This window comes from Aquila chrysaetos, chromosome 10, assembly GCF_900496995.4.
Source record: "Aquila chrysaetos chrysaetos chromosome 10, bAquChr1.4, whole genome shotgun sequence".
Lineage (NCBI taxonomy): Eukaryota > Metazoa > Chordata > Aves > Accipitriformes > Accipitridae > Aquila > Aquila chrysaetos.
In genome coordinates, this window is record NC_044013.1 from 39689231 (window position 1) to 39714390 (window position 25160).

General features: G+C 41.1%; 2 protein-coding genes across 11 annotated transcripts in view; one reads left to right on the forward strand and one right to left on the reverse strand.

Moving 5' to 3' along the window:
- Window positions 1-1123: 1123 nt before the first annotated feature.
- Window positions 1124-4492, forward strand: LOC115347134 (pinopsin). Of its 2 annotated transcripts, XM_041126452.1 has the most exons (6): window positions 1124-1276; window positions 1758-1927; window positions 2514-2696; window positions 3138-3283; window positions 3493-3732; window positions 4206-4492. In XM_041126452.1, the coding sequence occupies exons 1-6, from the start codon at window positions 1173-1175 to the stop codon at window positions 4347-4349; spliced, it is 987 nt and encodes a 328-aa protein (XP_040982386.1). In that variant the 5' UTR covers window positions 1124-1172; the 3' UTR covers window positions 4350-4492. The 2 variants fall into 2 exon arrangements, with proteins under 2 accessions (XP_040982386.1, XP_029884024.1); XM_030028164.1 differs by lacking the exon at window positions 1124-1276 and having other exon boundaries at window positions 1440-1927.
- Window positions 4493-7434: 2942 nt separating this feature from the next.
- TEX14 (testis expressed 14, intercellular bridge forming factor) overlaps window positions 7435-25160 on the reverse strand; it is a 40352-nt gene continuing 22626 nt past the window's right edge. The window contains exons 14-31 of one of the 9 annotated variants that reach the window (XM_041126444.1): window positions 24499-24605; window positions 23268-23347; window positions 22436-22702; window positions 21775-21875; window positions 21331-21450; window positions 20601-20694; window positions 19853-19943; window positions 18413-18475; window positions 17183-17310; window positions 16189-16379; window positions 14516-14567; window positions 13960-14031; window positions 13066-13143; window positions 11433-11550; window positions 11134-11229; window positions 10617-10666; window positions 8657-8720; window positions 7435-8467 (exon numbers count right to left, since the gene is read on the reverse strand). In XM_041126444.1, the coding sequence (XP_040982378.1) occupies window positions 8434-8467; window positions 8657-8720; window positions 10617-10666; window positions 11134-11229; window positions 11433-11550; window positions 13066-13143; window positions 13960-14031; window positions 14516-14567; window positions 16189-16379; window positions 17183-17310; window positions 18413-18475; window positions 19853-19943; window positions 20601-20694; window positions 21331-21450; window positions 21775-21875; window positions 22436-22702; window positions 23268-23347; window positions 24499-24605 (1806 nt within the window). In that variant the 3' untranslated portion in view covers window positions 7435-8433. Of the gene's footprint in view, window positions 8468-8656; window positions 8721-10616; window positions 10667-11113; window positions 11230-11432; window positions 11693-13065; window positions 13144-13959; window positions 14032-14515; window positions 14568-16188; window positions 16380-17182; window positions 17311-18412; window positions 18476-19852; window positions 19944-20600; window positions 20695-21330; window positions 21451-21774; window positions 21876-22435; window positions 22703-23267; window positions 23348-24498; window positions 24606-25160 lie in introns of those variants that run through there. The other 8 variants (XR_005933291.1, XM_041126445.1, XR_005933292.1 and 5 more) reach the window with 8 other exon arrangements.

Here is a 25160-nt window from a genome sequence, read left to right on the forward strand (position 1 = left end):
ATATAATTTACATGTATGTGTATATAAAATATTTATATAGACTATAATGTATAATTTCTTAATATATGTTATATATATACTGTATGTATATATGTAACTCTACAAGCATACAGATATGTATGTATAGCTACACATTCACTTTTATATATTATAGTATCTACAATATAGTATAGTATATATAATATAACATATGAAACATATTATAGTATATACAATAAAAATTTGTTATATTTATACATATATGTATAATATATTTTTTAAAATCTATATAATAAATATATGTATGCATGTATATATAAATACATGCACTTATATATTTATGCATGTCTATATAAAAATATCCATTGTTACATAGACAGCTATATACATATGTATGTATAGTTATATATACACTATATAAAATATGTGATGTATGTATAAATAGATATGTGAATGTATATTATATATAGCTACAGATATAGGTAGCTGTATTTAAAGGCACAAACATGAAAGCATGTATGTATACATGCACTCATTATAATATATAATACCTAATTAAAATATATATTAATTACATATTACATATTAGATAATAAATTTAAATATTTGTATCTGTTTGTATGTATTACTTTTGCATAATTTAATATGCTTATATATGTGTATAAAATCTTTTCATTTAATAGCTTATGTAAGTATTTACTCTGTGTTATATATGTAGTATATATTGTATTATATGTTTATTATATCTAGTTACAGGTAGCACGGTCTCTCACGCTCGTTCTTGCATGCTGTCTCCACATACATCCATGTGTGAATGTATGTGTCCAGATACAAATTAATTCTTCTATGTAGTATTATAAATATGTAATATATTTTAGATAGTTTACATTATACGTATTATTAAAATACGTTGGCTAGTATATGAATATGTTTAATATTTGTTTATATCATGTATATTTATAACTGGTGCAGCTCAACCAGACCGGGGCCAGCACGTGGCTCTCGGCAGTGGCCGCCGTGGCCTCTCCCCGAGCCGCGCAGCGTGGCCGGCGCGGATTTTCCTTTGCTCCTCTCCACGGGCTCGCCCCTTCCCAGGCGATCCCACCCCAGCACCCCGCGCCCCCCAGGGCCGCGCCGCTGGGGGCTCGCGGCGATCCCGGCGGGGTCGGCTCCTGCGCTCCCAGCGCGGGTCAATGGGACGGGAGCGCCCGCAGCCCCGACAACCCACGGCACGGGGAATAAGGGCCAGCCCCGGGTGCCGAGGCTGGGCAGGGGTCACGCTTACGGGGGAATGCGGGTGGGAAGCACAAGGTAAAAAAAGAAAAAAAAAAAAAAAGCTATTTACTCAATTAAATGATGCACCGTTCGGTCATCAGATTTATTTTTTTTAAGTCACTCTTTATCCCCTCTGGAATAAAGAGCTGATTATAAAAAGAGGGGAGGGAGAACAAACCCTTCAGATTAAAAAAAAGCTTAAGGTATTTTAGCGCAAAGCTCCTCTGGGGCGCGTCAGGCCCTCCGGCTTTATAAAGAAGCTTTGCTTTTGGGGAGGGTCGCCTGCCTCAGCTGGACCGGCACCGGTGCTCCAGAAGAAGCCCGATGTACTCCTCCAACAGCTCGCAGGACCCCCCAAATAACGGGACCCCGGGGCCTTTCGATGGCCCCCAGTGGCCCCACCAGGCCCCGCGGGGCACGTACCTGTCGGTGGCCGTGCTGATGGGCATCGTCGTGGTCTCCGCCTCGGTTGTGAACGGCTTGGTCATCGTGGTTTCCATCAGGTACAAGAAGCTCCGGTCCCCGCTGAACTACATCCTGGTGAACCTGGCCGTGGCCGACCTGCTGGTGACGCTCTGCGGCAGCTCCGTCAGCTTCTCCAACAACGTCAACGGCTTCTTCGTGTTCGGCAAACGGATGTGCGAGCTGGAGGGCTTCATGGTCTCCCTGACAGGTAAGGACACGAACCTTGAGACCCGTCTTGGGTTGGTGCTCTTGCGTTTAGCGTTCGGGGAACGTTTCATCAGCTCGCCGCATCTCCTAAAGTCAATGCTTTTGTGCGTGATGTAAAACTCGTGTTCTTCAGCTATTCTTTAGCGCAGGGAAGGGTCAAGTAGATGGTCGGCTGTGCCAGGTCACCACATGTTCTGTCTTGGTCTTCGTAGGGCAGGAATGTCACTTTTGGGCGCATCGGGAGTCCTCGCTCGGGATGCGCTTCGTGGGTGCTGGCTGCCGTGTCAGCACACGGATGGTTGTGGGTGCATCAGAAACATGAAACTGCACAAAACCTTTTGTCGACACTCCAGTGGAGAGACTGTGGCCATAACCACGATGCGTCACAGACACCCAGTTGCCAACTTCATTTTTAAGGGCCAGATATCCTCACAGCTATCCCTGCCATAAGAAAAACGTCTGACTTTTACTTCTTTTTACGATATTGACTTCAACAGCTCTCAATCTTCATCTGCTACGTCCCACCGTGGGCAGCAGAGCCACAGGAGAGCCTGTTCCTAAGACACGAACTCTCCTTCTCCCCCCAGGTATCGTGGGGCTGTGGTCCCTGGCCATCCTGGCCTTCGAGCGGTACGTCGTGGTCTGCAGACCCCTGGGAGACTTTCGGTTCCAGCACCGGCACGCCGTCAGCGGCTGCGCCTTCACGTGGAGCTGGTCGCTGCTCTGGACGACCCCACCGCTCATGGGCTGGAGCAGCTACGTGCCCGAAGGTAGGGGAGACGTGCTTCAGACTCCACAGCGTCGCCTTCTTACGTATCCTTTTTCAAGTCTGAGGTAGTTGGAGAGCGTCTGTGCTGGTATTTAAAATGTTAACACCTCCTGCTTGCTCAGGCAATAATCCTCTCTCGGAGGGTGTTTTGCAGGAGCGCACGGCACGACACGCTGCAGCCAACCCAGCCCAAAAACCTGCTTATGTAGAGGCTTGGCATAACGCTGCACGCCACGGCAAATCACCCTCCCGCACAGAGCAGTCGGCCGGCCAAAAACCCCAGTGACTGACCTCCAGGTCCTTGGGGATGGAAAAGCGAGAGGTGCTCGGGCAGCATGGCGAAGAGGGGCAGCGCCGGCGCCTGCTCTTTCGGAGCCTGTTACTGAGCCCCTGTCCAAACCCGTGATCGGTTTAGGCTTGTTTTGAAACTTGTTTGTTCCAGGTCTGAGAACCTCTTGCGGGCCCAACTGGTACACCGGTGGCAGCAACAACAACAGCTACATCTTGGCCTTGTTTGTCACCTGCTTCGTGATGCCCCTCAGCCTGATCCTCTTCTCCTACACCAACCTGCTGATGACCCTGCAAGCGGTAAGTACGGCGGGTGCAGGCGAGTTAATGGTTTTCTGCTCCCAAAACCGCCGGCGAGGCACAACTCCGTCGGGCTGAAGAGCCTCGTGGCAGGTTTTTGTGACAGTCGATGGAGCTGACATCTCCTGGCGCTGATGTCAGGGCACCTAAGGGATGGAAATGCTGCAATTTGTTAATAGGCATCGGTCTCTCTCCAAAACTCCCCGCAGGCTGCGGCGCAGCAGCAGGAATCGGACACGACGCAGCAGGCGGAGCGGGAGGTGACGCGCATGGTGATCGCGATGGTGGTGGCCTTTCTCATCTGCTGGCTGCCCTACACCACGTTTGCCCTCGTGGTAGCCACCAACAAAGACATCGCCATCCAGCCAGCTCTCGCATCCCTGCCTTCCTACTTCTCCAAGACCGCCACGGTTTACAATCCAATCATCTACGTCTTCATGAACAAACAGGTGAGGGAGAAAGCCACTAGCTAACGAAACCACAGCTTCACTGGGGCTTCTGGAGAACGACTTAGTGGCCTCGTAAAATGTGGAGGAACCATCTATCCTATCTGGAAGCATAGATGCAAGCTCAATCCAGCAGTTGCTGTATAAGCAGCAAGGTTTTGGGGAATAAAATGGAAAGGGAGGGAGCAGCCTCCGAGCCCGAACGAGAACTCATTTTCTGCTTCCATGATTTTATGGGGTCAGGCAACTTAATTTTAGATCACAAACTGCTTATTGAATGCACAAAGCAAACAGAATGAAACTTCTATCGTCAATAAACTGCCAGGGTCTGCAAAGAGTTAGGCTGGGAATTAATACAGCCCTCACCCAAAAATACAATGGGCTGTGGAGTGCCCACCCCGCAGCCTCTGCCTCCAAGTCTCGAGGCAGACACCAGCTCTATTCCGCAACACGTAACCTGCATTTTCCCTGCCCAGTTTCAGAGCTGCCTGCTGAAAATGGTGTGCTGCGGTCACCATCCCTGGAGGACGGGAAAAACCGCCCCGGCTGCCCCCGGCCCCCGCGCAGCCATCGCTGCAGACGGGCTGCGGAATAAGGTGACACCATCTCACCCCGTCTAACCGGGGCCAGATCCTGCCTGCACCAACATCAGATTCGGGCTCAGCCTGTCCCACCCAGCCTCGTCCAACATGGGCTGAGAGAAGCTTCTCCCCATGCCCAGGAGACGGATGGCTCTTGGAGGTCGGAGAAGTTTCCCCAGCAGCCCTCACGGTGCTCCCCAGAAAGACGTGACATTGTCTTCTTGTGGGAGAGGAGCTACCCCCTCGTAGGATAAACTGCAAACTTTTATTTCCCTCTCCTAAGAAAACACCCCTCCCTTCCAGCCCCTCACCTTCGGGAATCTGGAGTCTTTTAAGAACAAAGAAAATAAGAGTAATTTTTCCTCAATGCAAAACACCCCGGAGTCAGGCTGAACACACTCGGCTGTGACCCCCCTCCACAGCGGTCCCTCCGTAGACCAAATCCTATTTGCATCGCCCAATCTCGGTGTGAAGTTCGAGGTCACGCCGTGAAGCTGGCAAAAAATCCAGCAGGTATGTTTAAGTGCAGAGTGCGTTAATAAACATTAATAAACACTGACAAGTTCACAGGCATCTGTTTTACCAGCTGATAGAAGGTTTGACAGAAAACCCTTCGCCTCCCGCTACTACAGCTGGCGCTGCTTCTCTCGTGGCAAGTGCCACATATGCCATCATAATGGATAGCAAGCAAAAAACCATAGCTCAAAGACACAAAGTTACATATTTTATTTATATTTAAGGCAATAAGGAAAAGTCTTAAATCCACTGATTTCCCAGCAAGGGTGAACACCCAGGTTGTAACAAACAGGCCCTGTGGACCCCGAGGACAAGGCAGAGCAGAGTCACGGCTGCCCCATCGGCCGGGACCTCAACAGAAAGCAAAAGATGCCAAAGCCTGTAAGGAAAAAAATAAAAGACAAAAAAAACCTGTCCATGGGGTTCCATAGCTACACACCTGATCTTGAATCTCAAAACACAATGTTTACCTACACCAGCTGCAATTACACCTCTGGACTACGATGCAGTTTATGTGATTTAGGAGCCTATGGACAAGGCTTCTAAGTGCAAGGTTTAGACAATGCCGCAGACAGGAATCCCCCGAGACTCTGATCAAATTCCTCTCTCTTTTAAAAATGCTATCGGCAGCTTGTCTGCCTCCATAGTTAATTGTCTTTCAAAATTTGATTCTGAACACTTAAATTGCTTTCAAAATGAGACTGATCCACAGTCACAAGATTTAAAGGTTCACTCTCCCCTCCGCAGTTTTGTTTCTATCATCGCCCATCGTCCACCAGGACGATCCCAAAACATGCCTCGCTCCTCTCCTCCTCCCACCCCTTTTGCTGTTGCAGCAAAACCCCTGAAGGAGTTAGAGGGAAGCAATGCTAAAAGTTTTTCATCATCACCTCACTAAATTGCCTCACTAGCATGCAGTCCCCAACCTGACAGTCGGCAGCCAGAGAGGCAATTTGGGCTGGCACAGGTTGTGATGAGATTTGGGAGACCGAGGTTGTTTTTTTTCCTTTTCCCTCTGAGATTCTCTGCTCCAAAACAAGAACAGAACAAAAAAATCCCCAAACCAAGACCAGTACGATGACAGGTACAAGGGAGCCAAAACATGGCTGCTGAGAGAACGAACATTTGCTTTTCTTCTCGTCTTCACTCAAACGTACGGCAGGGCCCCGGGAGCGCTTACCGAGACATCCAGCACCGACAGGCAGTGCCGCGTCCCCGGGGCTGGGGGACAAGGACGCCCGTCCTCACCCCAGCCCCACGTCTCCACCTCCCTCCCACCGCTTGCCTTCCTACACGCAAAACAACTCGCATGCTAGCGGCTCAGAGGAATTAGAACAGCTCAGCATCACTGTTTTAATTTAATTAATTGGCCTTTCATTCTCTGGGAAGCTGAAAAGCAGCATTAGATGGGCCCCCTCTGGTCTCCTCTGTTGTCTCTCGCTGGTCCTTGTTTAATTGTTCCTGTTAATTACAGCTTTTGTGCCCATGCTTTGTGTTATTAGGATGATTTACATGCATACTAAACTTAAATCTGGAGAAGTACAAGCAGCTGAAAAACTGGAATCTCTAACTACCGCGTTCTAGCCTCGGTAAGGAGAGCAGACAGGCTACAGGACTACTTGAAAGGCTCCCTACCAACAGAAATAAAAATTCTCCCCATTAAGATTAAAAAAAGATAGGGAAATCGTTCACAGTCTGCTCACCATTTGGTCTGACAGATAAAATAGAAAAAGAAATCCAAGCAGCTAAGAAGATTTCACGTGTTGCAAACCAAAGTGATATGTAATTACGTGCATGTAAAAATGCACGTGTGCTTGCTCCACTCCACCATACTGCTGCAGCCTTGCAAGTTTTAATTACTTTTTATTTAATTGAGCAAGTCTATGAAACATAACAAAACATTGCCCAAAGCGACGGGAATGACCCTTGGCTACTTGTCAGTTACGAGTCACAAGCCACTCAGGACAGAATTGCACAATAAATTTGTGATTTAATTTTTGCATGCATTTGTATGGTAACGTAGGATAATGACCCTCTGTTCCTTGCAACAGGCTGCAACGTAACACAATGCGTTGCACAGCGCCAGGCCTATGTAAAGTAGGACCTTGTTCCAGCAGCTTGTATCAAGAATATAAAGTTCTTCTGCCGCAGCAAGAATACAGAACTCACACACGGGGAAAACCGGGCACCTTGCAATAGATACAAGCCCAGGTTAGAAAATACTGCCCTTTTGCCTGGACAGAACTGTGTAATGCACAAAAGTGAGCCCCGTTTGCCATGCACTGGCACTGCTGTTAACTTGAGGGCAGACTCAAACTGCAGTCTCCTTGCTGCTGGCACTTCTGCTCTAGCTCCATCACTACCACAACAGGACTGAACGGATGAAAGATTTGTATTTTTTCTTGATCTCTCCTGAAGAAAGCTCCCCCAAGTCCGCCAGTTTGCAGCACCTTCCCTGGAGTAGCTCTGTCAGCATCTAGTTGTGTACATAGTCTGACGATGGGAAACATAGTTAATAACAAGTAAAAAGAAAACAAAAACAGAACAAAAAAGAACCCCAGAAAAGAACTACCAAAACCAGAAAAAGAACCACATGGCGGCAGCACAATAACCTTGGAAACTTTTATTAAGTATTGTTAAACCAAATTAACTAACAGTTACACATAGGCAGCATTTCCCTACGTGAACAGGAACGAAAAAGCAACATGGGGTACAACCAGCTAAAATCCCAGTGTCTCTTAAAAAGGGACAAGGACAATCTTCACACCTCCTGCACCTGAACAGTATTTATCACAAGAAAAGTTGAATATGAAGCTGCTGTGCACATCAAAATCCTGATCCAAAGCTCAATCATATTCAGGGACTTTTTTTTTTTTTTTTGATGAGGCCTACCGAAAGTGTGGTTTAATTACACAACAGGTATCTTCCTAATACTAACCAGATTTTCTCATAGTCTTGTCTAATGCTGGCAGGGAATGTATTGCTGCATTTGCAATCTCTGGAGAACACTGCCTTTTTCTCATTAGCTTTTTGCACAGCAATTAATCCCCTTAATCAGTCAAATCAGTTCAACGCTAGATCACAAAAGCACTAAGAAAAGAGAAAACAAGAAATTACCTTGTTAAATTTAATGAGCAAGGAAAAACATACACAACATGGGCTGTAACCATGCTCCACACTCCAGCACGGAAAAATTTAAGTGCCTGAGCAGTAACAGCAGTCCACAGAACTACAATCATTTTGTCTGTAACACTGAAAGCTGCATAATGCAACAGAGCAAGAAATTCTTTTGCTTATGAAAGCATGCACACACAGAAAAAACCCCCCACCACGTAGCCAGCTTCATAAGGATGTTATATTCAGAAAACAGTTCAGTTCTGCAGTATTATTGATACTGCCTTTACATGCAATGATGGTGTAAAACCAGTACAAACTGTATTATAAAGTAGAGCATTAGATTTTCTTCTGTACTTGCTGCTGCAGTTAAAGGAAGTCCGAGCTTTAAAATTCTTTATGTGGCCAAAAAGGGTTGCAATTCACAGGCTGTATACTGTACAAGCAGCAGTAAGCAGGTGATATACTAGAATTTATTCACCATCCATTTTAATCATGTAGGAGAGCTCTGATCCAAAACAATTACCCTGTAGGGGAAAAAAAAAAAAAAGTTACACGGTTGTTTTTGTTCTTACATCAAACCACAAGTTGAAGGGAATGGGATTTCATATTGCTCCTTTCACCTCCTTGACATGGAAAACAAGAATGTATCTCATGCAGCCAGAGAATACACAGATTTCTACCAAAAGCCCAATTTAATTCAAAGAGAGGCTCACGTGAATGGCAAAGATGAAGACTGCTGTTGCTGTAAGCGGGATTTCTGATCTTCAGGATGTGTGTCTAAAAAACACGTGAATTCAGCTCAGAACCAAGAAGAACATACACAGCCACACAACACTTCAAAGAGAAAGCTCTAGTTTTGTCAGCACATAGAAGCATGCTGAATCAAGCACTACAGATCTCTTTGCTAGATACATTCAGTTGCACTTGTAATCAGAAACCAGTCTCAGCTCTGTTGCTATTGGGTGCATTACACAGGACCCTCTTTGTGATCAGAAATCACTCTGTTTTCAAAACCTGAAGCCCAATCCCTACCAACTCAGTTCTTCAGAGTCTGACAGAAAATAGGGTCATACATTCTAATGTTGTGCAAATAACGAGCACAATGATGTTACCTCCACATCTCTAGGTTTAAAAATTACCATCAACATTTGCAAAAGTAGCTAGTGACTTGGGACATTTCAAACTTTCGGTGCCTAACTGGAAAGCGAAACGTGTTATAGAGTGACTGCTGTAGAAGTGTTAAATGCCCACAACACTGAAGCAAACTCCTTTGGGTCATCTTGTACTACACACCGAAAAATCAAAAGTTCTCTCTGAAAACGAAAGGCTACTGCCTTTTTCTTTCCAGACAAAATGCCAGTTCTTTCATATTTTTTGCACAGCACTAAGTGCACATTAACTTAATGCAAGTATGTCAGCCCCCTCCCTGTAACAAGAAACATCTTTAATTGCAAAATGTTGAAAATGGCAACTTTTTACTTTAGCTGTAGAATACCAGTCAGCTTTGACAGTTCCTAACGGAGATTTGGACTTACAGAACAAACACTTTTATTTTGTCTTGTGTCTTCTTCCTTACTTCTAGTTTCTATTAAAGGAAAGCCAGGGGAGATGAGACCAAAACAGATGTTTAAGGGATTTGATGGCACATCACAGGTACATACCAAACCATACTGATAGTAACCAAGGTCCTTACAGTGTGAAGCATTTAGGTGCCTAAGCCAGAGAGGTTGAGCACTAAACAGGACACAGATACAGTATTATCAGCTGTCTTTCAGTGCTTTCGAGTCAGTAGAGGAAACTGCAGTCTCACAATGAGAGAGACACCCTGCAGCTCCAGCAAATGGTCCACAGTGCTGTCAGTCTCAACTGCCCCCCAAAATTAGAAAATTTTCAAGTGTCTCCGGAGAGTTTAAGTCTAGAGCAGCTGTCTCTCCTTTAAAAGCACAGGGTAGAAACAGTATCCAGATGGAGGAAATCAGGAAAAGCAAAAAACTAGCCTGTGCAAGCTTGATGAATTCAGTGCTAACAATATAATAAATACAATACTGCCCAGCACAGCAGCCAGTAGCTTTACAAAGAGGACCTTCTGAACTCCCCGCACAGCCTTCTGGTGCTCTGCCTCTGGCCCCAGCTCCACCTTCCTCTACTCCCTTCGTCCTTCCAGCATCTTCTGGATCTTGCAGGCTTGCAGCCCTTGAAGGACAGAATTTTGTGTATCATCGCAATTTTTTGTATTTTCTTTTAGACATGATGAATGCAGAGCACTAGAACAGAAGCCTCTGGAGATACTAGATGCCTTTTTATTTTTACCCTCACCTATAAATGGGCATCTGCCCCCTCCAACCCCTAAACAAACCACCTCTCCCCCCCAAAACTACAGATGTGCTTTAGCTTTACATCCATATGCACACTCCAATGATTGCTTACATAACAGCATTAAGTGAATGTAGTCTGACTACACGTGTGAATGGGCTTTGGACTGAGCCATTTATGAACATGGCAGTATATATACTGCAGGAATCGGTCTGCCTTGTCAGCAAGATCCTCCTGGCTATCACGACATTTGACTTCTGTGTTCAGTAGAAAAAATAAAATAAAATCCTAATGCCAAACACAAGAATATCTTGCGTTCCTTAGTAAGATATATGTTAGGAATGACTTATGACTACTCACTGGCATTAACTGTGGAGTTGTTCAGAGTTACTAGGCTCTTATCTTTAGTGCTAAGAGGAAAAAAGTTATCTGGGCTATGAATCTTTTCCTTAAAGTGACATATATATGACTTCTGCCATTTTCTTCATTTCCTCCTATATTGGCATGACAGTATAACCATCTTCCCAAACTCTTCTTTTCTAAAAAGCTTTCATGATTCTGTTCTCTTAACGTACATTCTTCTCGATCTCAAAAAATCCACCATTTTGTCAAATTATCTCTGATTTCTGTGAAGACTATGCACTGCCTTCCAAGCCTACTGAAGTATTTGCTTTCCACCTACAGGAAATTATATTAACAAAACACTCTTTTCCCTCTCAATTTAGTATGGAGAGTTCAGATCGATGTCTCCAGGCAAGCTCCCTGACACACTACTCTCTAAGGAGTGACAGCCCATTTTCTCAAAAGTCCTGCACAGGTCTGTACCCAGAACATAAACAAAATAAACTTATGAACAAAGTATCAATGATCAGCCAACCCAAGAGTGCGTCCCTGAGGTTGTTCTTGGACCTCCTCATCTCCAGGAATTGCACGGAGCATTCTTTCTAAAATATCATCAAGAGTAGAGTGAGCCCTGTTGAATAGAAGATTTAAAATGGATGCTGGCAAGTTTAATACTACACATTTTAAAAGAAAACAGTCATAATTATCAGGGTTCTGATAAAGCCAAAAAGTTGGCTTACTGTCAGCATCGAATCTTGTTAAAATATACTGGAACCATTATTCTAAATCTTTGTAACTCAAAGCCAAATACACCTTACCATCCGTTCTTCATACCTTTCTGTTTCCTCTGCTTGATTAAATGACTCCTCAGTCCATAAACTATGATTTCTCTCCTCATTTCTCTCAGATTCTTTGCTTGAGACTCTGTCTTCCATTTTAATTTGATCAGGAACTATTCACATAAACAGAAAGATTTTAATATCAAAGGTATGAAGGAAGATAATAAAGAAATTAAAACGTGTTTTTATTTACCACACTTGGGAAACTTCCAGTTGTCCACTTCTCAATTACTTTTTCCTCAGTCATCTGATTTTCTACATTAACCAAATTCACATTAACTACAGTCAAAAGGTGGCCAGTAGCAAGACCCAGATAAATATTTTACTGTAACACATTTTTAGATTCACAGGACTGAACATTTTGCTTCGTACTAAAATGAAAAATGCATGTGGAAATTAATCTTTAATCTTTCCCCTTACAATCCTAGCTATGGGAGAAAAATCAAAAGAAAACCTGTGGATGTTAGCTTTGTTACCCTACTTAGCAAAATCCAATGATATCCACCCCCCAAGACTTATCTCACTAAGTTCTGCTCCCTACAGCATGTGAATATATTCATCCACCTTCTGCTAAGCTATGATAAGCAGGAAGCAGTAGGCTGTCACAAAAATGGAGTCTGAAATAGCTGTACTTTATGCAAATACAACAAAACCACAGTGATTGAACAGCAAGCAATACGGGCTGCTGCATTCCTTACCACCCAAAACCAAGATACTCTTATGAATAAAGTCCCCGTAGTTTCTATCCTTTGGGAAAAGATCTAACAAAGCTGTAGGATAACACAAACAAGTGCCAGCATCGTTCTCAAGTGACTATGCTATTTAGCTTTTTTACAGACTAACTCATGTTCTGCCTTTTTTTTTTTTTTCTTTTTTTTGTCTCTTTTTTTTTTTTTTAAATGGCTCTTCACTTTCTGACTCATTGGAAACAAATTCAGAGCCTACAAAGATTTAGGTTTTCTGCTCCTCTGATATTACTTGCTGTATATCTAAAATTATTTCCACTTATTACTATTTGCAGTTTCAGAAGCACAAAGATTCACTACTGCTATCTTTGGTATCTCTGTAACAGAACAGGAAATATAATATTGATTACCCCAGTGGATGCTATTTTCTTACACTATGAGATCAGAGGCATTATTTCATTATGGTGAGTAAGAAACATAAGCAGTTAGTGTGCACTGGCCATTTTCTCAACTGGACTACCCTCCCAGAATGGAAGCTTCAGCTCTATTTTACATCAGCTGCCCACCATCTATACTTTTGTGAGTTTCATCACTTGTGTTTGAACACAGCATACATTACAGTGGCATAGTAAAAGTAGATTAATTCTGATAGTTCAGACCTGCAAGCCTTCCACACCACATTCCCGTGGACTTTAGAGAGTGAATACACAGAGAAAGACAGCAAACACTGGTGGAGGGGGTACTATTTGTGAAAACACCGCATATAATCTTACCAAAAAAGGGAGAATCCTCTGAAATTTCTGCTGAACCACAACTACCAAAAGAAGCTAAAAATTTATCATACAGCTGAACATACAGTGACAAGCATTCAGAGTAATTTTGCAGCAATGCAAAAGTAATTTGCTATTTGTAATCTCTACATTAGGACTATTATCAACTAACCATTTCTTTGCACTTCGCAGTCATACAATCCCTTCTCTTTAAAGTCTTGAGCGACGGAATCTTGCTGCTTTAAATATTCTGTTAAAAACAGCACATTTCCTTATTGATCTAGATACTCTTTCTAAATTGACTCTATACAATCTAAAGTACCATATTACTTTATCCATCCAAACCTAGATGAAAACCTTTACATAACATATAATTAGTTCATATATTAATCCTACAAATTGTCTCTAACCATCACTTATTCACTTGATGCCAGTCTCCACATATCCTTGTTTTGGTGAATGAGGAAATAAAAAGATTATAATGTGTCTGTGTGCCTCATTTCTAAAAGAGCATAGGACCAATACACATTTAATTATCCCAATGTCTGGTGTTAGTTTAGGAAGAGTTTATAGCTGAATAAACAAAGCAAATTCTTCTGTAACACACACCAGTAAAAACAATGCAGAGTTTTTACACTGTGTTCTCTCTGAAGATGTATGTGATTACAAAAAGAAACATAAATCACCGAGACTAAGCTCTGCAAAAACACCTGAGGGATGCAGCTGCCCAGCTTGCATTCGTTTTAATGGAGAACATGCATTGCTCCAGGACACCTTTGAAGAATTCAGTCTATACAAAATTCATCTCAGTGTTAAATTAACTGCACTCAATAGGCTAGCTGCTGCCATCAGCAGCAACTAACCATTACATGAAATGCAGAAACTTCAAGGACTAACTTAAATAACTGCCAGTTATTTAAGCTGTTGATGCCTAACTTCCTAATCATTGACCTGACTGCAACTAATTTGGAAGCTCTTGTGTATTTCAGTAGTGAATGATTTGAGAGAAATCCTGACTGAACACAGCTGGCAAGCCTCATACCATTTTGGGTGAAGTGCCTCTTACCAATTTCATCCAGCAGCTCTTGGGCTGGTGGAGGCAGCTCATCAATGAAGTGGTTAGGTGCCTGTGAGAGTGCTGAGAAAAAAAAAAAAAAAACCAACAGTCTAGTTAATTAGCAGTGATTAATCCTCAATAACTGTGATATAGGCTTACATTATGACAGCATCTTGCTGACAAATTTCATTTATCAACCTGCACGAGCCTAGCTCATTCACATTTTATCAAATATCCTTAAGTAACTTCATAATGGAAAAATAATTTAGAGCTAGACTTGCACATTTAGTTCTCAATCCTGTATTGCCCATTTTAGGCCAGTAATATTTACACTTCAAACATAGGTTAATTAGAGGTCAGAGGTGTTAGTCTGCAGATGCAAACACAGAATCCATAACCTAATTACCACTAGCAATACACAGTTGTGTGCAAAGCTATTTACCTCTATAAAAAGAGATGTGGGGGTGGGAAGAAAAGAGAAGTAAAACTGCAAAATTTCTTTTCAAATCTGTTTCTCTGTTTACTGATCATTCTATTTGGGCTGGGGCTGGGTTAAGAGACTTACCAGATGCTTTCCTGGTGCTTCTCAAGGATGAAGCAACTACTGGCAACCCATCCTGTGTAAAGTCATACAGAATAAAACACAAGAAGGTAAACTGAAGAACTGTTAGTCTTCAATCCTCCCCTTCAACATACCAAATCCAAAATGAGGTAAGGCCTTAATTAAAGCCTTAGCTGACCATTACATTTTAAAATAAGCTCTTCAATGAGCTCAGAATATGAAAACAGAGGTAGTACCCAGGTAAGCCAGATGTGTCAAAAATTTTGCTGAGGCTGCTGTGCACTCATCTTTCAGCTGGCCATAAGATACTGTCAGCTACATAATCTTTATCCATTTCAACACTGTATGGACAATTGGACGGGAATTCTCTGAAAGGACAGTTCCAACATCTCTTAAGTTCCCGTTCTCTGCTTTGAATCTTTATTAAAGCAAGGCACACCTATCCACCAAAAGAGCCCCCCAAAATCAAAAATTTGTAATCATAGACAAGTCCTCACTGTCCACAAAACGGAAACAGGTGCTTCCTGCACTTAATCCTAGAATAAAATTTTAGACAAGGAAGTGACACAACCAACAATCTCTGCAGAGGCAGTCAAGGCAACACTGCACTGTTAATGAGCTTAATGAATTCCAACTGTCTGCTACACAAGCAGAAAGACACAGACCTAACCTGATGACAACAAATGCAGGCTGTTCTGCTTGAACAAACTCTAATTTAATCTTTAAATGACAACCCCATCAATGAATAACAATAAGAAAGGCATAAAGTTATTTTATATATAACTGTCTGAAAAGACAGTTAAGATAATGCTGTGGCTCCAGAACACCTTCAGTTCCAAAAAGATTACTGGAAATCACTACAGTGACCTTGGAAATTGTCAACTCCAAAGAGAGATGATTTTTTGATACAACAAAGTTGTTAACATTATGCCGTGTCTATGCATAAAAAGGACAAACTTAATCCCCTAATAGAAGGGCTTTCTGAACATTTACTTGCTTCTAAACTACTAGATGGGAGGCTTCCACCTTAGTTTTCTTCCTCAAGGAATCACTCATCTACGTACTCATTTACCTTCCCCCACTAAGTTTTGAGAATTCTTCCGTTTCACATGAACACTTACATACTTGAACACACATGCACATGTATTTATTTTCATTCAAGTTTATTCCCCACTTCCACACAGTCAAAAGCCTATAGTTCACAAATCGCTTGTGAATTCAGAGTGGTTCAGATAAGCAGCCTGCTGTTGCCTCACCAGAAGGCCAACTGATCAATGCCCCCTCTCCCAACAAACACATACCTTTTCTACCCAACCATTTTGCAGATACTTAGCACTTTGGTGTTCCAAGATTACCAGATCCAAAGCTGGGAAATGGCAATTCTTTACAGCCAGGGATGGGATGGAGGGCAAGCAAGGCCACTTTGATGGTGGTCAACATTTACATACAATTAGGTGCAAGGGGAAGCCAACTCTTTGTATAATCAGTGGCATGCACTGACTGCTTTGAAATCAATCAGAACTTTTGTCATTATGTCAACAGATCCAGGATTCCAAAATACTCACAAAGACCTAGAAGTATTTCTGTGCTTCTCATCTTGCATTCATTTTAAGGAAAAGTATTTTAAAAAAATATTTTAAAGAATGGCTGACTTAAGGTAAGTTTTCTAGACTTACAGGCTCATTCAATTCAGATGAGGAAACTCCTGAAGCAACCAAGGGAATTTCAGTGTTCCTTCCCTCTCCACAGGCTGTAGTGAATGTCCTGGACACTGCAGAGGAGGTCTCTTGAGAACCACAAAAGGAAGAATCTGAAGCTACTTCATGGCAGTGTTTGTATTTCTCATAGGCTACTGGAATTTTTTCTTCTAGAATTAAAAAAAAGAAAAATATGATAGCAAAGCTGGAAAATTATTTTTTGATTTTTTGTATCTTGGTCACATTTCAACGGAAGCAGAAAAAGGTTTCTTGTACTTGAACAGTGACTTGCACAGGAAACTAAGAAATTATTGTCCATAATTGATCTCTAAACAGAAGTCCAAACTGATTACCTAGGAGGTCCACCTCAGACATTATTTATGCAAAACTGCCAACTGAGAATTTTTGACTACTGTATTACACCAAATTAATGAAAGTACAAAGCAAATGATAATTCATTGCTCTTAAAGAACACTTAAGTTCAACAAACATTGAGATCACTTTCTCAACACTCAAAACATACTAAGTGCTTATTACATTGTCCGTCTTTAAAATGCTAAAATCTACATGTATCACTCCAAATCAATTTTAAATGTCTAAAACAATTTCTGATTTATCAAGGCTACCATTAACTACCAAGTAATTACCTTTCAGAAACCTTTCAGGTAGTGGGTTTTTCAGCTGTGTCCCTGTAAATTCTCCTTTAGTTCTAGAGATTTCTTTTGACCAAACAGGCTCTAACTACAAAGTTTTAACTATCCAGACCAAAACAATGAGATTTCAAACAGGTACAGCATTTCTTGTGGTTACTTATTCCAAGCCTGACATTTCTGCATTGGTACTACGTGAATGGAGTTTCCATGATTCACATCAATGATTTTTACATTAGCAAGTCATGGCAGAAAGGTCTGACTCCTGGCATAGAAAGGTTAAGTAATTCACTGGTCCTTCCTTCTTTCCTCTCTGCAGTTACCTGAGTTGAGTGGAGTGCTGACTCTAGTTGGTGCATGACTCACTCTGGGTGTTTCACAATCTACATCCCTGTAGTAGTTCTCTTGCTCACAGGGGATACTTGACAAATCCTGAATATCTGTCGATGATCTGAAGTACGAAAAGATGTTCTGACAGTTAGAATAGCCACTTCTTACACTTGTGAATCACTAAATTCTGCTATTTTCAGGTTCTTTAAATTTTAATACTCTTCAGTCTTATCTAGTTTTCCAGAAGGAAGAGAAACATTCCCTTTGAAAACTTCCCACAGAATTCTTGGAAGGCTGAAGATCACCATTGTCAATAATCTTGCGGAGACAAAAAAGGTTAATTATTTGCTTTCCCTTCCTTTACAGGATTTCTTAATTTTAATAATTCTCCTATAAAAGCAAGCTCAGGAAACTGCCTCCAGAAAGTGGTTCACATTTGAAGTTCTTGCCCTAGGTAGAAAACTCTCTCCAAAGCCAAGGGAAGACCTCAAGGTTTAACAAAAATTAACCATCCGTTAATTAAGACTAAATGTAGGTCTTAGGAGCCTTTAAAAGAGTTACTCAGATAAACTGAAACTGCTAAAGATCTGCACAGGCAGGGATGTCCACTCAAGTTACAAAAACTCTGAAGTGGCTGCAGGACTGGGATTATATCAAGCAAACCAACATCTTCTGCAGATATACCCTGGATTACATTGTCCTTCGAAGACCATGAAGTGAGCAGATGTCTACTGTTACCAAATCAGTAATTTCTATGCAAATCTCCATTATCTGTAAAAAGAAACTCACTTTACTAGTTAAGTCACAAACCTATTCTGCAAATTTTTCCTGGGAATCTCAATCACAAGACTATTTTTGTAATAAAATTTATTTAGCTACATACTAATGATTCGCTCTTTAAAGTAATTTTATTTCTTCTGTGTAATATGGACAGAAGAAACAAGGAATCCTAACACTTCAATGTGAAGAAGCACACTCAGATTAACAGTAAGTTAATTACTTATGAATATGAAAATATTTCAAACTAAGGACAACTGTATGTGATAGCTCTTTCATACCAGTCTCCCAACTTATCACGAGAAAATATTCTTCCAACACCTCAGACAGACTGAGGCTGGGAGAGAAAACTGTCTCATCTTCCTGTTTTGTATCAACACAAAACTTTTACCATGATAAAGACCAACTTGCTGAAGTTTTGATATAAAATGGTCTGTGGCTCTTACACATCTTTTTCATTGCATTCTTCCTGCGGCTCCCACAGTACCACTTCTCGTGCTGCTTCAACACTGAAATAAGTGAAGAAAGGTCATATTCATTGATCCTCTCAGAGAATTATGAAAATAAATTTATTTAGTTTTCTCTCTCTCAAAAAGTTTAAAGGACTACCTTCTCTCTGAGGGAGACTGCAGCTCATAAAAACTTTTTGCTTAAAACCTTAGAACATGGAGCGTGCTAGGAGAAAAATGCCATTTTAAGCACATCATGGATTTGTATCTGGTAAGGAGAAAACTTCTAATTGACATATACAGTTTCAAAACAAAACCGAAAGTTAAATAAAAATCTACAAATATACATCACTACATTGTTTTATCATCCTTTGATTGGTCTGCATTGTAAGCTAATCTCTCAAACCGCAACAACCCCGTTCAAGGTCAAAGAGGCATTTTTGAACGCCTCTAATGAATCTAAGGGGCTTAGTCAGATGGTCAGAGAGCAACAGTCCTCTCTGTCCTGCTGGCAAAAGTTCAATTCCTAAGCAAAGGGGGAGCAACCAAAACCATTACCTTTTACCTTAAGGCCAAATATTTACACACTTGCTGCCTACCTTTGACACTGGTAACTCAGTTCCTCCAGTGGAGGAAGAGAGAGTACAACACCGACAGACAGTAAAAGCAGCTCTCACTCCCACACTCAGAGAAAGTGAGCAGCTGCTAGCTCTGGAGGAACACAAGGAAAGCTGAGCTACAGGGAGGATAGGGGCTTTTAAGAAGCCTGAAAGCCACTGCTGAAAGACCTTCAGGGTGAGGACTATTTCTCTTTAAGCAAAAGTACCCCTTGCAGCATGAGATGGTGATTCTAGCCAACATCTCTGCATACTATTAGAATATAAAATTTACAAAAATACTAGAAATAAACACTTCATGTTTGATAGATGAGAATGCAAGTCTCCAAGCATGGGCTAATGTTATCTGCAGGCAAGATACAGTGAGCATACTTGCATTGGGTTGTTCCCACAGGAGGGGAAAAGGCATGATCTTCATGCCACTTGAGCTCCAAAACCGAAGCACAACAAAATTAAAACAGATGACTGAAGCCTTAATTTGAATTATCTTTGCTCTGTTTAAGACCATAGTTTATCAGTGTAAAAGGAATTGTAATACATATACATGACTTATTTTTCCCATTTTATCTCCCTCATTAAGCAAAAAAAACCCCAAAACCAAAACAAAAACCAAAACTGAACACTAAAAGACAAAACCCCCTGAAACTTGTGAAAGTCCTTTTAGTATTTTCTTGGCAAGGAACTATGATATGTAGATAATCATTAAAAAACAGCACTGGCATCTTATTTGAATATTAGATATATAAGCAGAATTAATAATGAGAGCACGCTTTATAACCCAATTTATGCTTGAAGTAACGATAAAAGTAGGTCTATCTACCTGGCTACAGGCATATGGCTAAGCTGATTCACTCCTAGTGTGTTACTGCCAGAGTTCTGCGTCGCTGTGCTGCAAAATAGCATTTTTCCTCCTGAATACAAATAACAAATATTCCCCGTTATTGGGTTTTGCAAGTACAAAAGAAAGCAACACAACTCATTGAACAGGAAATAGCAACTTTATTAAATTTTTTAGTTCTTGTGACCTTTGTTGTTGTCAAAAGACAAATGTGTTTTAAAGATGCATTTTCATAAACATACCACAGCTGCCAGACAGTCAACCACTGAAGCACTGGGGAATATCGCAACATTTACAAATTTGAGCTAAGAGACTAGAGAAGCAACAATGATCCTTCCATTATTCTGCACACACACAATGTCGGCTCTTACAGTTTTTAAGCTCAAGATCCTTCCAGCAATATTAATGTGTAAATACAACTCTAATTCAGTTTCCAGCACCATAGCATGTTGCATAAATAGATTAAACTTAGCCCTAGGGTAAAAACAAAAAGGTTGCAAACCAGTTTTGTTTTGTTTTTTTAACTGAAACACAGCAAGTACATAATCATCGCACTCAACAACATTTCAGTGACTGCAATGCCCAAACCTCATCTTCCAAAATCCTGAGTGTCCTGAACACTCACTAAAGCTCCAGCCTTCTGACAGAAGTGCTGCTGACAAAAATCTAAGTGCAACAAGACTCCATCTCCCTGACTCCAAAGTACCTTCAAAAGAAAGAGCACATTTACCTGAAACCTGAATACCTGATCCTGCATCTTCAGGTAACTGTTTCTGTAAAAATCCTTCACAAGCATCTTCTAATTTGCCCTCAGCATCTGAGGTCTGAAAGTAGGGGAAAAAGGAAGCGAATTCAATTTCTCACAGGCAAGCTGTGAAGGGTAGAACAACTCTCACACGATGATGTTCACAATAATCGGAATGGAGAGACAAACTTTTCAAGAGCTTATCACCAAACAGCATGGATTGGATTTAATAGTCCATACAATAGTTTCAAATCTTAAAGAAATGGAAGACAACTGTTTTAAGACTATCGAGTACTACAATGGATAGAGCTGTGAAGGAAAGGCTGAGATTAACAACTGCCTAAAACTTTTCTCAGCCACAGATTATGTAGTTTCCTAGTAAACAAATTAAGAAAACATGCCCCTGGTGTTTTGGGAGTCTGGGTGTTTGTGGGGTTTTAGGTTGGGGGCTTTTTTGTGGGGAGGTTTTGGAGTGGTTTTTGGTTTGTTTTGGTTTTCCCCTCCGGGCAGGGGTGTGTGCTTTAATGGAACAGGGTTAGAATTTTTTACTTGTAAATAGATCTTTATTTGTAGATATTATTTCAAAATAAAAGAATAAAAACTATCATTCTCCCATTTTCTACAGCTCTTCTTCAAATCAAATGGGAGCATAATAAAACCATATGTCCAAAGTTCTTGACACAGACTTAATTCCTGTCTTTTCTGTTATTTTTACCTCTAGTTGTGAACTTCCCTGAGTAGTAGGAGGAAGGAAAGAATGAGGATCAGGAGTCAAGAATTCTTCAGACATATCAGAAGATGAATTAAGGGAACAATGTAATTTCCTTGAATGCCCCTGTGAAAGACATCATCATTTGAGATGCTTTCTCCACTCTCTATTAAAGAACATTTTAGTCAGTAATGTTAAACAATACTGCATCAAATTGAAATTACATTTAATGTGATCACTCTGAGTTTCAACGTACCTCCTGCTCCTTACATTACCTTGATGGTTTATAGAACAAAACAAAAAGAAGGGGGGGAGAGGGGAGATTGTTAGTCAGATCACAGCTGAAAGGATCAGCTGTCTTGGTAGTTCAGTGTGCAACATGGAGACACCAGGCTAAACTGTTTCACAGATAACTAGCTGCAACTAGAGTTCTTGGATTACTATACATACTCTAGTGAGATTCTCAACTTGTTGAGGAAGGACTGAATTCTTATGAATAGCTATTCCAGATTCTGCTTGTTCATCTTGTGATGGCGACTGGCAACTTCTCCCTAGGATGTCAGAATGGAATAAAATTATTAGGCAAAAAATAACATGAAGTCAGTGATCTGAACCACTGATGGAATATCAATGAGAGTAGACAGTAAAACTACATTGTCTGTCAGGAACATGGAGAAATAATATTTAAATGCTCACATCATTAATCTAGGCATGTGAAGCTTTCCTTGTTCCTTTATCCATAACTATTACAAAAGCACTACCCACTATGCTGCTACAGAAAAAGCATCCCTGTAGTCCAATTGAAAGAAATAAGGTGTGAAAGCATAGTCATGGATTTGAAAGCTTTGGGTCTCCCATGCTGATACATGGTAATCATTGACAATGAAGGGTCTCCAAGCTCACTGGACATTACCTCCACCCATTAAAATGTAATACTCATCTTAGTCTATTATTTATGTTCACAGTGACTGACTGATTGACCTGCTCTGGGGGCAAGACTCTGGAAGATAAAATTGACAATTATTGTGATAAAATCACAGAAGCTGAAATCTGCTGGGAGATGGGAGAGAGACAAAAAGAGAAGAAATTATTTTTTGTTTTTCAACCTTACCTCCAGAACTTCTGAATGCAGACTCCAGATCACTGTCCTCAGATTCAGATCTATCCTCACTGCCCAGATCCCAAGGCTCAACATTATCACCTATCTGCCACCTGTATCTTTGTAGGTCTTGACTTTTTTGGACTCTAACAGTGACATGTTGAAAGGCTTCCTTTATACTCTCTGTTTCACTTTCAGATGTGTATTCACTGGCTGGATATGGAGAGCCAAGTTCTAGCTGTCCTGAGGCCACTCTTCTGGCCATTTGTTTTACTTCAGCTACACAAAAAGAACAAAGTTACCAGTTCACACAACAGAATCTGGACCTTCAAAGCATTCCCTGTGTTTCATTTGTGCCTGCAGACTTGGAAATGCCAAGTTATAGCCTGTAAACTCCTTTATCATAAAAAGAGCTAAACACTTCCTTCCATTTTAAGGGAAGCTTAAAACCTGCATAAATTGATACGGACAAGTCTTTAAATGAACCGTTTCTTCTTAGTTTGCATTCTCTATTACTCATGCCTGTACTGCCATCCACAGGTCATTGCTATACTACCCTTTCTAAGTTCACATGCTGTCCCTCCCTTACATCCTCCAAAACAGGGCTAGAAATTCCTTGAGCTTTATAATCAAACCATCTTAATGTGGTTGTGACTATTTTATGCCCTGAATGTGCAAGACACAGGATCCTACTCATTTGGTTTTCATCCAAGAACAGGCTAATAGAGTATCAGCAATTAAGGCACAAAGATCTTTCTTAAGTAAGAAAATGTGTGAAGTTTTAATGCACTGCACTGCGGTAAGACTTGCTAACATTCATGCTGAGTTAAACTGATTTACTTACTCCTCCATTCTGATTGCATCATCCTTCCCTCCTCACTTATATTTGCACTGTAAATTTCAGATCTTGATTTTGGATAGCACCTATAATAAATCATTATGAAATGCATTGAACTCTGTTAATGCACAAGCATATTGTGTTAAGTATTCCCCACCCAGTAAAGTACTAGAAGTTGTTTTAATGTTAATTAAAAGGCTAAGAGCGCACATGTTCTAAGAACCCAACAGAACTAGCAGATTGAGCCATCAGAAGCTTAGAAAGCACAGACAGTTATTTAGGTCTATTATAAATTAACCAGACAAGCTGTACATTAAAATCTAGATTTCAGAAGCTGTCAACTGCTTTCACATGATATGTCTATATAAACACTAACAGACAATGAATGTTATGTAGGTGTGCTTTATTCAGGTCAGTAAGGTGATCAGTGGACAACTGAAGATATTCAGAACTTCAGACTTGGATAACAACAATCCTACCACCAACCCAATTCCAATCCAGAATTCATTCACTTGACCATCTAACCACATGTCAGCATCTGGTATATTTGTGTTCTAACCAAGTATGTCCTTTACCAACAGATCTTACTGATCCAACCGGGTCATGAATCAACTTAAAAACTACAAGTTTTCCTGACTGATTGGACCCAAACATTGAAGGAGGTGCCTGTCCCCATCTTTCCAACGAATAAGATACATGAATTTGCACACATTTTGCCAGATACTTTTAACATGTACCCATACTTAGAAAAACAAAGGGATGACATTAAAAAGCACAGCAAACATAATGAACTAACGTATGCTCTGTTGTCACTGGGTTTAGCAAGACTGTTCTACTCCCACAGCCCCTAACATAGGTCCTAGTCCTACACCTATGAAAGCCAAAGTACTTCTACTGAGAATTGAATGAGGCTGTGCAGAGAGAGAACCACCCTGACTAGTAACTTATTTGATTGCTCTCCTGTTACAGTTTTAGATCACTGACCTCTATCAGAGAGGCATTTGGAATCTGTCTGAACACCACTCTTTAAAAGTAACCGCCCTGTTGTAGCAGTTGCCCCGTCAGCTCTTCAGCTGACAATGACTCACAGTAGGGTCCTAATTGGACAGATGGCTTTTGGCTTACTGAAAAAATATTTAATGCCATCCTTGATCCTGGATGTGTCTACTTTTGACAGTGGCTGTATCAAGATGACTCTGCTAGAATTAACTCTTCTGTGAATACAATCAAAACTCACCACCTCTCTTCTTCACTTCTACTTGCTGCAGAATGTGAATCACCTCCTCTCTGACACTGCAAGCTGAACTTTTTTTTGCATCTTACAGATACACGTGGGAGTAAATGCTGAAATGAGTCCAACAAGCCATGATTCAGCACATGTCGGGCATTCTGGTAATTACTAGTTGAGCTGTCTATGAGCTATACTAAGAACTGGACTGTACAAGCTTTATTCCCTAGGTTATATTTTAGTAGCACTGCTCATGAGAAAGGATGACAACTCCAGGCCTTAGCCTAGTAAAAACTCTGTCCTGGATTTATAGCTGGTTTCATATGTACACAGGCAGATTTTCATAACATGTAGCTCCCAGGGGAATGAGTGGACCTAAATGACTCAAGATTATTCCTACAGCAGGTAGGTACATGAATTTCTCTCTTTCTCTTTGGGTTAAGCATGTCAACTACCTATATTTAAAACTGAAAATGATCTAGAAGCCCTTACCAATGACAGCTTAGACCTCCATAAGTATACAAACAAAAATCTTTTCTGCTTGCCCTTTTCCCTGACAGTCCCATCTCCATTTTAGTACAGGATTTTATGTCCTCCTGAGCCACCAGACTAGTATTTTGCTGGGGTGGGTGGGAAAAAAGAAGAAATAATACTATTGCACTGCTTAGCTG

Bases quoted from the DNA above. Each gene is read 5' to 3' on its own strand.
- LOC115347134 (XM_030028164.1), top strand. From the start codon at position 1,579: ATGTACTCCTCCAACAGCTCGCAGGACCCCCCAAATAACGGGACCCCG. The intron at 2,697-3,137 runs GTAGGGGAGACG...TGTTTGTTCCAG, and splicing joins GAGCAGCTACGTGCCCGAAG to GTCTGAGAACCTCTTGCGGG. The intron at 3,284-3,492 runs GTAAGTACGGCG...AACTCCCCGCAG, and splicing joins TGCTGATGACCCTGCAAGCG to GCTGCGGCGCAGCAGCAGGA.